This window comes from Saimiri boliviensis, chromosome 1 (genome assembly GCF_048565385.1).
Source record: "Saimiri boliviensis isolate mSaiBol1 chromosome 1, mSaiBol1.pri, whole genome shotgun sequence".
In the NCBI taxonomy this organism is placed as follows: domain Eukaryota; kingdom Metazoa; phylum Chordata; class Mammalia; order Primates; family Cebidae; genus Saimiri; species Saimiri boliviensis.
This window is the reverse complement of record NC_133449.1, coordinates 145,423,846-145,440,360: the sequence shown is the minus strand read 5'-3', so window position 1 is coordinate 145,440,360 and position 16,515 is coordinate 145,423,846. Positions and strand designations below refer to the sequence as shown.

Sequence of the window (16,515 nt, the reverse complement as noted above, 5' to 3'; positions counted from 1 at the left end):
TTAAAATAATTAGGTCTTAAAAGCAAAATGCCAGTAGTTTCTTTAAACAACCACCACAAAAGAGAATAACGAATGATTTTATTTCTCTAGTTGGAATGCAACTTAAGATTAGTTTTTAAAATGTAGTGAATACTATCCTTGGCACTATACATTTTCACTAATATTTTCTATAGCATGTGGTTCATAATTAAATTATCACCAATCATTATAAAGTTATAAATATGTTTTCTTCTAAGGAATAGGAAAAATACATATATTTTTAGATACCACTTAGTCATTATTTTAATTGTCTGTGTTCTATAAATGTACAAACAAAAATTACTCTTGCCAATCAGTAGGTAGTAAATTATTAAGTTGAATCCTATGAAATTCTGATATTTGACCGTTTTTAAACCAAATGACAGTTTTTCATGGTGGTACCTAATATTTAGAAAATCTTAATAGTTCATCTGTAAAGTCTCCCTTCAACAAGCCTCTACTTCTAAGTAGGTATGCAATTTCAAAACTTCTCAGGCTTTAAAAGGTACCTACACTCTGCAGAAAGCTACCATTAACAACTGAATTGATATTTATCAGTCAGTAATTCTGTTTGGCATTCTGAGAATGCCAAGTAGCAACTGTCATTCTAAGGAGACTGCATCAAGTATTTTACATATTAATTCCCTGATACATTACCATTTGGTTTACTTCTTCTTCTGTAACCACCTTTGGGCTCAGGGGTGGCAAAACCTTGCTTTGAAATCCTTTGGACATATTGATCAACCCCATCTGAACAGCCCCCATGGACTCCTCAAGTCTTCTACTTGTCATTTTTATTAATTTTTTTTTCTTACCTAGGAGTGAAAAAAGAAGTCTTAGAACAAATACAGTTAATTCCTGAATACAGGTAAAAAATTTTTTTAAGCTTTTTCAAATACAGAAAGGTTTAGAAAAATACTCATCTTCCAAAATTCGAATGCTTGAAACAAACACTTTAACAAAGGATTCTATTCCATGTGACTAGATTTGTCCTTCTCGAACATCTAGAATCCATGTTAGACAGAAGAAGGAATTCTAGACTAAGCTCAGCAAGACACAGAAATATGAATTGTTTCTCCATTTTGCCCCCTTAATCTTCCCAATGGGAAAAATAAACATTGCCCAATAAACATACTAAATAGTTCAATAATTTATCTACATAGTTGAATGCTCTTTCTTACAAGAATCAACACTTGAAACAGAACAAACACAAGGTTAGAGGCCTTCACAGCTGAACAGAGACTCAAAATAGCATGAAATGAGACGAGGAAAGGAAATTTGGGGGAAATATTTTACACTTCTAAATAAGCCAGTAAACAGCTACCCAATATCTCCGAATCAAAGAAATATGGCACTTCCTTTTGTATATTCTTACTCAGACTTCTAGCAGAACATTTGCAATTTCAGGAAACCATCTATGACTAGGTAGGCATTTTTATTTTTATTAATAGCAGGCTAGGTTATCCAGTCCTTGGGCTAAAAAAAAAGAGAACTAACTAAAATTTTTTGATAAAATGTCAAATTAAAAACCCTAAAACCATTATAAAAAAAACCTCACAAGACAGTAAGGAAGTACCAGACCAAGACATAAGAGGAAAAGCTGTGTAAACGAAAGTATATTTGAAGAAAAATATAAGAAGGCACACTGAAATAAAGCAGTAAAACTCCCAAGAAAATGAATATGAAATTTTAAAAAAGGAAAAAGAGGTCATTATGGCAGAAAGCTTCTAAGATGGCAATCAATGAAACAAAAGACAGTCAAGGAAGATCCAACATGCTATAATTGGAGCTAATTAAGAAGAAAAGAAAGTAATGGAATGAAACTAATATTGTCCTACATTTGAACAAGCTGATAAGAAAGCTCAGGAGTTCCTTCCTTTGGTACCAGTGGAAAGTTCAAACAACACAAGGCCCAGACTGCATAACAACTATTATTATAGCCCCACCCTTAACCACAATAAAAGCCAATTTAGTATATTTTCCCTATTCTCAAGTTATTTATTTTTTTAAATATTTCTTCCCAACAAGAAGAATTCCATCTTTTTTTTTTTTGGTCAGGGTTTTTCTATGTTGACCAGGCTGGTCTTGAACACCTAAGTTCAAGCAATCCTCCAACCTAGGCCTCCCAAGTAGCTGGGACTACTGGCTTCAAGCTACTTTTGAACCTGTTTAGGAGCCTGCCCTGCTCTCACAGAGGGCCCCATTATGTGAACCATAACCTTTTCATATCTTCCAGGGGTATGAGTGGCATCACCATTCTTGACATCCAAAACAAATTTTGGGTGGGCAGCCTATTCTGTCATAGCTGGGAGGTGACAACAACAGAAGCGATAAAAAAGCATAGATTGTGGTATTTATTTTAAGATAGATTTTAAAAAATCATTAACAAGACAAAGAGTAATATTTTAGAGTGCTAAACGCCATATTTCAAAATGATGATGTAACAGTTATTATTATCTATGCACCAAAATAGCACAAAAAACCATCCATATAAAGTAGAAATTATGGGAGGTGCAAGGAGAAACAAATACACAAATAAGGGGACATTTTAATAAACTACTCTCAGTAAGACCTGTTAGGTGGACCAAAAAGAAGTAAGACCATAAAAGATTTGAACGACATAATGCATTAAATAGTTTTAGGGAAGGCCGGGCGCGGTGGCTCAAGCCTGTAATCCCAGCACTTTGGGAGGCCGAGGTGGGTGGATCACAAGGTCGAGAGATCGAGACCAACCTGGTCAACATGGTGAAACCCCGTCTCTACTAAAAATACAAAAAAAAATTAGCTGGGCATGGTGGTGCGTGCCTATAATCCCAGCTACTGAGGAAGCTGAGGCAGGAGAATTGCCTGAACCCAGGAGGCGGAGGTTGCGGTGAGCCGAGATCGTGCCATTGTACTCCAGCCTGGGTAACAAGAGCGAAACTCCGTCTCAAAAAAAAAAAAAAAAAAAAAATAGTTTTAGGGATAAATATATCAAACACAACCTCCCAATAATAGAAAATATGCCTCCTCAGCCAAGCACAGTGTCTCATGCCTATAAACCCAGCATTTTGGGAGGCTGAGGTGGGTGAATCATCTGAGGTCAGGAGTTCAAGACCAGCCTGACCAATATGGAGAAACCCCATCTCTACTAAAAATATAAAATTAGCTGGATGTGGCAGCACATGACTGTAATCCCAGCTTCTCTGGAGGCTGAGGCAAGAGGATTGCTTGAACCTGGGAGGCAGAGGTTGCAGTGGGCCGAGATCATGCCATTGCACTCCAGCCTGGGTAACAAGAGCGAAACTTCCATTTCAAAAAAAAAGAAAAAGAAAATATGTCTCCTCAATAGCAAAAGTAATGGTCACAAAAATCTGTCTATATATTAGAGGACAAAGAAAATACCGTGGTTCTATAATCTAGAAATATTATGATCAACACTCTGATCATAATACAATAAAACTAGAAATGTAAAAACAAAAAGAAACAGGAAGGCCCATTCACCTGGAAATTTCAAAGCCTTCTATTAAAGGACAATATAAAGTAAAAATCCATGAAAGGAAGAAACCACTTCATTTTTGACTATATTATTACAGTTACAATTAACTAAAACTATGGTGTTATAAAATAAATAGCCAACTTACATATGCACATGCATTTGACTCAGCAATCCCTATTTTAGTAATCTATCCAAATGATATACTGGCTTAAAATATGAAAGAATACATAAACCAATATGAGTGGTTGGTTACCTATAAGAGGAGTAAAGGAACAGGGTGGAGGAGACAGGAATGAATGAGAGATTTCTCTGAATGTACCTCACTATATAGTGTTAATTTTGAACCATGTAAATGTTTTACATATCAAAAATGAAAAAGAAACAAGAGGGACAAATCAATTATTAAAAATAAAAAAGAAACTAAGACAAATGAACCTTGCTGTATATCCAGCTGGTGTCACAACCATGGAAAGAAAACAATTATCCCAACTGACCTTAAAACACGGTATTTTTACTGTGTTCTCAATAAGATATGCTGTCAAAACACAGAGAAGAGCAGAGAAATTTATCATTTATCCAGTAATCTTGCTGTTGGTCACTATATTAGTAATAACACTTTTAAAACAAGTAAGTAGTTACATCAATATTGTTAGGAACTAAGCATTTCTGCATCTTTAAAAGTATAAACCAAAAAAGTATTTATATTAAGAAACCCTATAATCTTAACGTTTACAATGAAAATAAATACAAGCCCATGATGATTTTCTCTTTTTAAATAAGCTGCCTAACGGAAAAGCCTATAAGCAATGAAAATCCAGTAGCAATGACAGTGCAGAGACCTAGACTGTGGTCTCCAAACACTATTTACCAGCAAACGGAATCATGCTCCTTGGAGAAATGGGTAATTTGAGGACAAGGGTACAAAAGGTACACACTGAACTTGGCACATTGTCTCATACCATAAAACAAGAACGTTATCAAGAGCTACCAGGGTTGTCAGGGATCCAGAGCAACTTGAAAGAGTTCCCATTTCCCACAGATGAGACCATTTGAGCAGTGAAAAAAATCAGCAATGGATTTGCTTTTTAAAATCTGAATTTAAATGATACTTGAAAAAAAATAATTGGTCACCTTTGGAAGTTGCTAAAGCACCAAACTAATTATTTTGCAAATAATAAAAGGAAAGAATCAACCATGTACTCTGCACTATTTTTGTACAAATTGCATTGTAAGTTAACCAAATAGTTGATGAAAGAAAATTATCTTAATAAAAGAATTCCAACTAAGAAATGCAGAAAAATGACAGAAAAATAATCACCATTTTTCAGTCCCTAATGAAATGAAGGATCATCAGTGCTAAAACAATTAAGTAAGATGTTGCTGAAGAACTTGATAATGGTTCAATCAGGCTGACAACAGCTGAGTCCTCTAAATTAATCTTAATACTAAAAGAGTAAAACACAGGCATTAGGTGCCTCTTGATGTGACACAGTACACAGCACCGCCTATGTAGTACTATTAACACAAATCTAAACCTAAATCTAACTAAGCCTCTGACCTACCAGCCCAGTTGCAGGACACAGAGGGAAAGGAAGAACATGTATGCTCTGTAAGAATACAATTAATCTGAATCCAAAATGTGAAAAATGTATAGGAAAATGACTCAGTTTATTCATAATAAACATAACATGAGAGAGAGAGGAGGAGAGAGGGGTGAGAAGGAAAAAAGAAGGGAAGGAGAGAGAGAGGTTATGAATTAAAAGAGTCTTACACCAACCAAATACAAGAGTAGACCTTGTTTGGATTATGATTTTAAAAACTGAATAATGTATGCTATAAAATAAACTGTTCATCAGATTAAATATTTTTAACTCATTCATTAATACTTTCATCAAACTATACCCATTCCAAAAAAAGTATTAGTGCTATTGTTATCAGTTAAGTATGTCAATAAACATAAAATAGTTTTTAAAAGTATTGTTTATTTTGTTGGGAAGGATAATAGTATTATGAGTCTGCTTTTTTGTAAATGTTATTATCCGATATTTAGTTAATTATTTACAGGTAAAAATGAATCTTGTCTGAGAGATACTTTAACATACTACAGGAAAAAATGTATGTGTTTGTGTTTACCTTTGTAACAAAATTGTGCATCCTGCACATGTACCCCAGAACTTGAAAGAAAAATTTAAAAAAAGAAAAAGAAAAAAAAAACGTGAAAACGTCAATTTTAATACCTACATAATATTCTATCATATCAGTCAACCATAATTGATGTACTTGTTTTCCTAATATTTAACATTTAGATCATTTATATTTTTTACTCATTAAATATTTGTGATAACAATTTTAAAAATGTATATGTTTGTATGCATGTATAGGACAGATTAAATAAAAACAGAGGAATGTTGGGAATTGTTGAAGCTGGATTTTACTATTACCTCTAATTTTTGCATGTTTTAAAATTTTCACAATGAAAATAGTAATGCACTAGATCTATTTTTTTAACTGGAAAGGGACTTCCACTACTGAAAAAATAGAGTAAACTTACTTATTTCTTCCATTAAAAATAGCTAAAAAGTATAGGCATTTTATATATATACCTATACATACATACATACACACACACACACACACACACTAAACAAATGAAGATTGAAAGGTTCAGAAAAGAATGTGGACTAGCTAGGGACCTCAGATCCAAGGAATAACAGACTGACGAGTTCCCTCAGTTTTCTTTTGCCTCATGTACTCCAGACTTTGTATTCAATAAGCCAACAGTTTGGAAAGGCTAACAAACATGACAAAAAAAAAAATTCCCCAAAAATCATGCTCTCTCAAAAAAAAAAAAAAAAAGAAGAAGAAGAAGAAGAAGAAGAAGAAGAAGAAAAGAACTACCCAGCAAGACAGAAAATTTTTAGGCAAAACTGTTCTACTGTAGCCACATACCAGAGAAAAAATTGCAACCTCACCAACAAACAGAATGGGGAACCTAGATTTTCACCTTCAGCAGGTTGTAACAAGGTGCCTTAACACCTCGGTCAACATGGTGTCAGAGAAGACCAAATGAGGTATACAGACTTCCATTCCTGTTAGGCACTTAAGTAATGAAAACAACTCATAAACACACCTTGATGTCAGTGGAGACCATGTAGGGAGACTAGATGTCTACTTCACTCAGTGGTAATAGGGTCTTCCAAAGCCAGCCCTTCTCTGCCACACTACAGTGGTGTCAGGGGAGGCCTAGTAGAGAATCAGGATGCAATGAGGCAGTGCTCCCCCTCCCTGCAAGGTGGAGCAGTATCAGAGGAGGGCTACCACAACAGATGATTCAGGTAAGACCCAGAGTCTCATAATATCCCAAGTGCCCAGGTTTTGACAGAAAATCACTCAGCATTTCAAGAACAAGGAAAATAGCATCTTTAATGAGAAAAGGTAATCAACAGGTGCCAAGACTGAGATGACAAAAATGTTAGAATTTCTGACTAGGATTTTAAAGAGGTCATAATAAAAATGCTGCAACATATAATTATGAACACACTTGAAGCAAATGATAAATCTCATCAAGGAAATACAAAGTCTCAGCAAAGAAGCAGAAGCTATAAAGACAGCAAATAAACATCTTGAAACCTGTGAGACTATAACAAAAGATCTAACATATATGTCATCAAGGTCCTAGAAGGAGAGGAGAAAGGGGGGTAGGCTGAAGAAGTCTTTTAATGAAAAATGGTTGAAAATGTTCCAAGTATGGCAAAAACTGACAAAGTCAAAAGCTAAATGAATCCCAAACAGGGTAAGTCTAAAGAAAACCATGCCAAAACACATCACAGTCAAATTTCTGAAAACTAAAGTCAAAGAAAAAAATCTTAAAAGCAGCAAGAGAGAAATGTTTTACCTACGTACAGGGGCAAAACAATTCAAAGGGCAGTGAATTTCTCATCAGAGGCCATGAAGGCACAGCATTTTTCAAATGATTTTTTTAAAACTACCAATCCAGAAATCTATATCCAGCAAAAATATCCTTCGGGAATGAAGGCACAATCAAGACATTGTCAGAAAAGAAAAATTATGAGAAGTTCTCAATAGGAGATGTACTCTAAAAGAACAGCAATAAAATTATCTAAGCAGAAAGAAAGTATTTTTTAAAAGGCATCCTGGAACATCAAGAAGAAAGAATAACAGAAAGAGAAAAAAGCATATAAAAATGGTCTTTCCTTCTACTCTTGAGTTTTCTAATGGTATGTTTAATAGTTGAGGTGAGGCAAAACTGGTAACACTCTTTGATGTGGTTCTAAATTTACATAGATGAAATATTTAATACTATTATGAAATAAATTGGAAGGCAATAGTGACATTAAGGAAGCCTTCTATATTTCACTCAAATTGGTAAAATGTCAACACCAGTAGACTATGATAAGTTGTGGGGTGTGTGTGTATGCATTACCTAGAGCAACAACTAAAAAATACTACAAAGGTAAAATGCAAAAAAGCACTATAGATAAATCGATAAATCAAAATGGGATTCTAAGGAATGTTTTTATAAAAACTAAAGGGAGAAAAAGAGAAACAATAAAAGAGAAATCAAGCAATAAATAAAATGGAAGACATAAGCCCTAATTTATCAATAACCACATTAAATGTAAACTGTCTAAACCAATCAAAATACAGAGATTAATAGAATAAATAAAACATCTGAATAAAACATAATGAATAAAACATACTATCTATTGTCTATAAGAAAACCAATTCAACTATAATGATATAGGAAGACTGAAAGTAAAAGAATGGAAAATGTATACCATGAAAATGTTAATCCAAAGGAAGCAGGAGTGGTCATAATAAGATCAAATAAATTTAACTTCAAATCAAAGAAAATCATCAAGGACACAGAGGAACATTATACAATCTAAAAGGGTGAATCCACCAAGAAAACAGAGCAATCCTAAATGTAAATGTGCTAAACAACAAAGCTTCAAAATATGTGATGCAAAAACTGGTAGAATTGAAAGGAAAATCAGACATCCACAATTTAAGTGGAGACTTCAACACCCCTTTCTTAACAACTGATAAAACCATTAAGCAGAAAATCAACAGGCTATAGGGAAACTCAGTAACTTCAACCAACAGGATTTAATCAACAATTTATACCTAACAACAGCAGAATGCACATATTTTTCCAGTGTTCAAGGAATATATACCAAGATAGATCATACTCTGGACAACAAAACAAAATTCAATACAAATTTTAAAATACGAATTATATAGGGTGTGCTGGTTGGTCACAGTAGAATCAAACTGGGGGCTCATAACAGAAAGATAATAGAAGAATCTGCAAACACTTAGAAACTAAACAACACACTTCCAAATAATGAATAAATAAAAAAGGAAGTTCCAAGGAGAATAAACAAATATATTGAACTGAATGAAAATAAAAATATAAACTTTCAAAATTTGTGGGCTATATCTGAAATAATGTTGAGAGAGAAATTTGAAGCACGAAATGGTGATATTAGGTCTAATATCTACAAGGAATTTGACAACTCAAGCAAAAAATAACCACATTAAAAAGTGAGCAAAGGATATGAGCAGACACTTCTTTTATTATTATTATTATTATTATTATTATTATTATTATTTTTAAAGACAAGGTTTCACCATGTTGGTCAGGCTGGTCTTGAACTCCCAGCCTCAGGTGACCTGCCTGCCTTGACCTCCAAAGTGCTTGCATTACAGGTGTGAGCCACCACGCCCAGTGAGCAGACACTTTTTAAAAGAAGACATACAAGTAGCCAAAGAAACATGAAAAAATGCTCAATATCGCTAATAATCAGAGAAATGCAAATCAAAAGCACAATGGGATACCATCTCACACCAGTCGGAATACTTATTATTAAAAAGTCAAAAAATAACAGATGTTGGCAAGGTTGCAGAGAAAAGGGAATACTTATACATTATAAGGCAAGATGTAAATTAGTTTAGCCACACAATGGAAAGCACTTTGGGAATTTCCTAAAGAACTAAAAACATAACCAGCATTCAATCCAGCAATCCCATTACTGGGTATGTACCCAAAGGAAAACAAACTTTTCTGGTAAAAAGACACAACCACTCCTATGTTCACTGCAATACTATTCACAATAGCAAAGACATGGAGTCAACCTAAGTGCCCATCCACAGTAGATTGGATTTAAAGAAATGTGGTATATACACAGCATGGAATATTACGTAGCCATAAAAAAGAACAAAATCATGTCCCTTACAGAACATAGATGCAGCTGGAGGTTATTATCTTAAGTGAATTAACGCAGAAACAGAAAACCAAATACTGCATGTTCTTACTTATTACCGGGAGCTAAACACTGAGTACACATGAACATAAAGATGGGAACAACAGACACTGGGGACTATTAGAAGGCGGATGAAGGGAGATGAGGGTTGTAAAACTACCTATTGGGTACCATGCTTACTATCTGGGTGGTGAGATCAATCATACTCCAAATCTTAATATCACACAATATATCCATGTAACAAAACCTGCACATATACCCCATGAATCTAAAATAAAAGTAGAAATGTTTAAAAAAGAAAACAAGAAAAGTCTCAAATCTCTCAACTAAGCTCTTAATTCCAGAAAAAAAAAGAAAGAAAAAGAAAAGCAAATAAAACCAAAGACGACAGAAGGAAATAAAATAAGCCCATAAATAAATAAAATGGAAACAGAAGCAATAGAGAAAATTAATAAAACAAAGAACCAGTTCTTTGAGATCAGTAACACTGACCAACCTCTAGCACAGAAAGACACCAATTAACAATACTAGGAATGAAGCAGGCGATATCACTACAGACCATGCAGATATCAAAACAATAATAAGGGAATACTATAAACAACTCTACAGTCATGAAATTGATGACTTGGATGTACTGCACCAATTTCTAAAATAACCCACACTAGTACAACTAACTCAACATGAAATACATACTTTGAATAACCCTGTAACTATTAAGGAAATTAAATTCATAATTTTATAACTCCCAAAGAAGAAAATCTCCAGGACTAGATGGTTTCACTGGAGAATTCTACCAAACATTCAAAGAAAAACTAACACTAATTTTATCAATCTTTGCTAGAAAATGGAAGAAAAAGGAACACTTTGCAATTCATTTTATGAAGCCTAAGATAAAACCGGGCCAAGAAAGTACAAAACAAAAACAAACAAACAAACAAACAAACAAAAAACACAAAAAAAACCCTTAAAAACCAATATTCTTTATAAACACAAATGAAAAAAAATTAACAAAATATTATCAAATTCTTAACAAGATATTCAGTAATATCTAAAAAGAACTATATACCCTATTAAGTCCAGAGATGTAAGCCTAGTTCAATGTTCAAAAATCAATGTAATCCATAATATTAGTAAGCTGAAGAAGCAAATAATATGATCATATCAATTTATGTAGGAAAAGCATTTGACAAAATTTACCACCATTCTTGACAAAAGAAAACTCCCCAAAACTAGGAATACAGGAAACTATAATAAGGGAAATATACGAAAAACCTACAGATAACATCCTAGTAAATGGTAAAAGACTGAGTGCTTTCCCCATAAGACTGAGAATAAGGCAAGGATATCTACTTTCATTCTGGCTATCAAAGTACTAGAATGTTTGGTCATTGCTAAAAGTTCAAAAATATAAATAAATGGCACTGAGAGCAGAAAAGAAGAAATGAAACTGTCCCTGTTTGCAGATGACATAATTGTTCATGTAGATACTCCCAAAGAATCTACAATAAACATTCTACCTATAAAGTGAGTACAGCAAGCTCACAGGATACAGAGTAAATGTACAAAAATCATGCATATTTCTATATAATAAAGATATGAAGCAAAGTTTAAAAAACCATACCATTTATAACTGCCACCACCCCTTCAAAAGAAGAAGTAAATTGAACAAAACACATACAGGGCTTTTATGCTAAAAATGATAAAATGCAGATGATGAAAGAAAGCAAAGAACATTGCAATAAAAGATCTGTGTTCATGGATTTGAAGACAACATTGGAAAGATGTCAATTCTCCTCAGAGTTTTAATGTAATTTGTATCCAAATATCATCAAATTTGGAGTTTTTAGACATAGACAAACTTATTTTTAAATTTATATGGAAGGGCATAGGCCCTAGAATAGCTACAACAGTCTTAACAAAGAAGAAACAGTGAGAGGAATCAGCCTATCCCATTTCAAGGCTTACTATGTACTTGCAGGCATCCCCACACTTTTTACACAGGGGGCCAGTTCACTGTCCCTCAGACTGTTGGAGGGCCGCCACATACTGTGCTCCTCTCACTGACCACCAATGAAAGAGGTGCCCCTTCCTGAAGTGTGGCGGAGGGGGGCGGATAAATGGCCTCAGAGGGCCGCATGCAGCCCACGGGCAGTAGTTTGGGGATGCCTGACTTATAGTAATAAAGACCACGTGTTTTTGATGGAGGGATAGATACAGATCAATGGAATAGAAAACTCGGACCCACTTAAAAGTGTCCAACTGATTTTTAACAAACATCCAAGAGCAATTCGATGGAAGAAAATAGCTTTTAAACAAATAGTGCTGGAGCAACTGGATATCTGTAAGCAAAACATAAACCTCAATCCAAATCTCACATTTTATATAAAAATTAATTCAAAATGAATCATACATTTAAATGTAAAACATAAAACTACAAGACTTTTAGAAAAAAACTGTAAGAGAACATTTTCAAGAGCCAAGGCTTGGTCAAAGGTACTTAAACATGACTCCAAAATAATAATCTAGAATATTAGAAATGCAGTAAAGAGGACTTCATTGAAATTTAAAACTTTTCACCTTCAAAAAATCCTGTTAAGCAAATGAAAAGAGTAGAAGCTAAGAGAAAATACTTGCAAACCATGTATCTGACAAAGGACTCACATTTAGAATACGTAAAGGACCCTCAAAACTCAAAAATAAAAAACAACAAATTTGTATGTTTCCTCTTACTGCTGCAACAAATTACCACAAACTTGTAGTTCAAAAAACCACAAGTTTACTAACTTAGGATTCTGAAAGTCAGAAGTCTGATGTGGTTCTCACTGGGCTAAAATCAAGGTGTTAGCAGGGCTGTGTTCATTTCTGGAAGCTGTAGGGGAAAATCTGTTTCCTTGAGTTTTCCAGCATTCAGAGGCCACCTTCATTTCTCAGCTTGTGGTCCCTTTTCCTCCATCTTCAAAGCCAACAATGGCAGGTTGGATCTTTCTCACATTACATCGCTGTGACCTCCCTTTCTGCCCTCCTCTTGCACTTTTAAAAACGCTGCTATTACATTGAACCTACCTTGCTAATCCAGGGTAGTTTTCCTTTCTTAAAGTCACCTGATTAGGAATGATAATTCCATCTATAATCTTAATTCTCCTTTTCCATGTAATTAGAATATTTACAAGTTCCCGGGATTAGGACATGGACATATTCAGGGATGGGGCACGTTATTCTGCTTAACACACAATCGATTAAAAATAAAATACGAAGAGACATTTCACTAAAGAGGACATACAGATAACCAAAAGCATATGAAAAGAAGTTCAATATCACTAACCATCAGGTAAACACAAATTAATACCATGAGTTAATAACACATGTATCTGTGAAATAGTTTGAATATGTGTCCCTAAAAAATATCATGTTGAAATGTAATCCCCAATGTTAGAGGTGGGGCCAGATGGGAGGTGTTTGGGTCATTGGGGGTGAATCCCTCATGGCTTGCTAGTTAAGTGAGTGACATCTCCCCCAACACTCTCTCTTTATTGCTCCCACCATGTGAGATGCCTTCTCTCCCTTCGCCTTCAGCCATGACTGTCAGCTTCCCTGAGGCCTCCTCAAAAACCGAGCAGATGCTGCTGCCATTCTCCCTGTACAGCCTGCAGAACCGTGAGACAATTAAACTTCTCTTCTTTATAAATTACCAAGTCTTATGTATTTCTTTACAGCAATGCAAGAACAACCTAATGATGTATCAGAACAGCGAAAATAAAAAAAATAGTGAGATGCCAAATGCTATCGAGGATGCAGAGAAACTGTTTCTCTCGTCGCTGATGGGAATGTAACACAGTACAGCCACCCTGGAAAATGGTTGAGCAGTTTCTTAGAAAACGAAGCATATACGTACCACATGACCCAACTATCACATTCATGGGCATTTATCCCAGAGAAAACTACATCTGCGCCAAAACCTGTACGTGATTATTCATAGCAGCTTTATCTGCAATAGCCAACAACTGTAAACAACCAAAATGTTCCCCAGTAGGTGAATAATGAAACGAAAACATGGTCCATCTGCATCATGGAATATTACTCAGTAATAAAAATAAATGAACCACTGATACAACTTGGATGCATCTTGAGCAAAACAAGAGAAAAAGCTAATCTCAAAAGGTTACACACTGTGATTTCACTTATATAACATTTCCAAAATGACAAAATTATAGAGATGAAGAGAAATTAGTAGTTGCTGGAGATTAGGGATTGTGAGGAGGTGATTATAATGGGATAGCACCAAGGAGATGTTTATAGTGATGGAACAGAAACATAAAGAAATAAAATGACAGGCAAAGTCTTGAGGTTTTAGGGTAAATAAGAGAAAATTGCCTAAAAGGAAGTTTTTCACTTCTTACAAGCTATGAGTTCATTTCTATTATATTACTGAATCTGCGATTCCAGTGTGTAGTACTTGGATCATGCTTTTGCAGCTCTGTATCAAGAATTAAGGTATTTTTCCGCCAGGCGCAGTGGCTCAAGCCTGCAATCCTAGCACTTTGGGAGGCCGAGGCGGGTGGATCACGAGGTCAAGAGATCGAGATCATCCTGGTCAACATGGTGAAACCCCGTCTCTACTAAAAATACAAAAAATTAGCTGGGCATGGTGGCGCATGCCTGTAATCCCAGCTACTCAGGAGGCTGAGGCAGGAGAATTGCTTGAACCCAGGAGGCGGAGGTTGCAGTGAGCCGAGATCGTGCCATTGCACTCCAGCCTGAGTAACAAGAGCGAAACTCCGTCTCAAAAAAAAAAAAAAAAAAAAAAAAAGAATTAAAGTATTTTTCCTTAAAAATGTGCTCATGTTTGCTCCTTCTGACTACAATGTCCTTCCACATCTGTGCAGATCCCTCTCTGATTCAAATGTCATTTCCTTATTAAAGCGATTTCTGATTCTATCAGCCGGGAGAGATTGTTCAGCCTGTTTGACCCTTCTAGTTTCTTACTTTTTGTTTCTTTCTGCAGCATCTAAAACCTTCTCCTTGGCAGTTCTGTATGTGCTTATTCTAATCTTAATAGACTTTATGAGCTCCTTGAGGTAGAGACTATAATGCATAGTGACTTGTCTATAATGGATGCATGTGAATATCTAATGAATAATCTACCAGTAGGCTAGACGAAGTCAACATTCAATAGTAGGGGTAAAAAATCATTTAAAAATGAGTCACCTAGTCCACTGCTCCAAAGTTTAACAAAGAACTAAATAGATGCAAGTAGGCCACATGCCTTCATGTTTCTGGAATTCCTTGGGTCATGCAGTAATCCATGGGTCAGTTTAACACCCTGCTTTTAAAGACCTTGCTCAGGTCAAGATATAGTAAAAGTGTCCATAAACCAAAGAATTTTTTTAACTAAAGAGGTCTGCATAACAAACTACATACTTATTATTTCCTCTAAGAACGTTCTTTTTTTTTTTTTTTTGTACTTTGAGTTCTGGGGTACATGTGCAGAACAATGCACATGTACCCCAGCAATGGCAACAAAAGCCAAAATAGACAAATTGGATCTAATCAAACTAAAGAGCTTCTTCTACACAACAAAAGAAACTACCATTAGAGTGAACAGGCAACCTACGGAACGAGAGAAAATTTTTGCAGTCTACCCATCTGACAAAGGACTAATACCTAGAATCTACAAAGAACTTAAACAAATTTACAGGAAAAACAGAAACAACCCTATCAGAAAGTGGGCAAAGGATATGAACAGATACTTCTCAAAAGGAGACATTTATGCAGCCAAAAAACACATGAAAAAAAGCTCATCATTGCTGGTCATTAGAGAAATGCAAATTAAAACCACCTTGAGATACCATCTCACACCAGTTTGAACGGCAATCATTAAAAAGTCAGAAGACAACAGATGCTGGAGAGGATGTGGAGAAATAGGAACACTTTTACACTGTTGGTGGGAGTGTAAGTTAGTTCAACCATCGTGGAAGACAGTGTGGCGATTCCTCAAGGACCTAGAAATAGAAATTCCATTTGATCCAGTGATCCCGTTACTAGGTATATAACCACAGAATGGTAATTCATTCTATCATAAGTGCCTACTTTTAAAATGTTTTTACTTTTAATTTTTGTGGGTACATAGTAGGTGTCTATATTTATGGGGTACTTGAGATATTTTGATATAGGTATGCAATGTGCAATAATCGTATCAGGGTAAATGGGATATCCACCACCTCAAGCATTTATCCTTTGTGTTACAAACAATCCAATTATACTTTTTTTGTAATTTTTAAATGTACAATTAAATTATTATTGACTCTAGTCACCCTGTTGGCAAAGCACTTACTTTTCATAGGACATTTACTGTACCAGTGAGACATCCAAAAACTTCAGTTTCTATCTAGAATACATTTTATTTTTTAAATTTCACAAACTCCTAGAATTATATTTTCATTAAATAGCCATTATATTCCTCTGCACCCCTCCTCCCCTGTGCATGCACACACACACTCCTTGTTTTGTCTCTTCCTCTATTTCTCATAATCTCAATTTGTCCTGCCTCAAACCAGCAGTCCAAGTCTTGCTGTCATAGCTAGTAAAACCCTAACACGGGTAATCCAGCTGTTCCGACTTTCTACTACACCCAGGCTATTAGGACTGACAGAGAAAACCACACAGCAGCCTAGACTCACAATCCTGCAAACTCAGTGTCTGCAGCCTCTGCTGGGCCCCTCAGACCACCTAAGC

The 16,515-nt window shown here is 35.1% G+C and overlaps 1 protein-coding gene across 3 annotated transcripts in view; it reads right to left on the bottom strand.

Annotated features, from left to right (window-relative positions):
• The window catches only part of HYDIN (HYDIN axonemal central pair apparatus protein), a 444,836-nt gene that overhangs the window by 389,743 nt on the left and 38,578 nt on the right, over positions 1-16,515 (bottom strand). For all 3 annotated transcript variants that reach the window (XM_074406071.1, XM_074406078.1, XM_074406094.1), the window contains exon 2: positions 676-833. In XM_074406071.1, the coding sequence (XP_074262172.1) occupies positions 676-833 (158 nt within the window). The remainder of the gene's footprint in view (positions 1-675; positions 834-16,515) is intronic.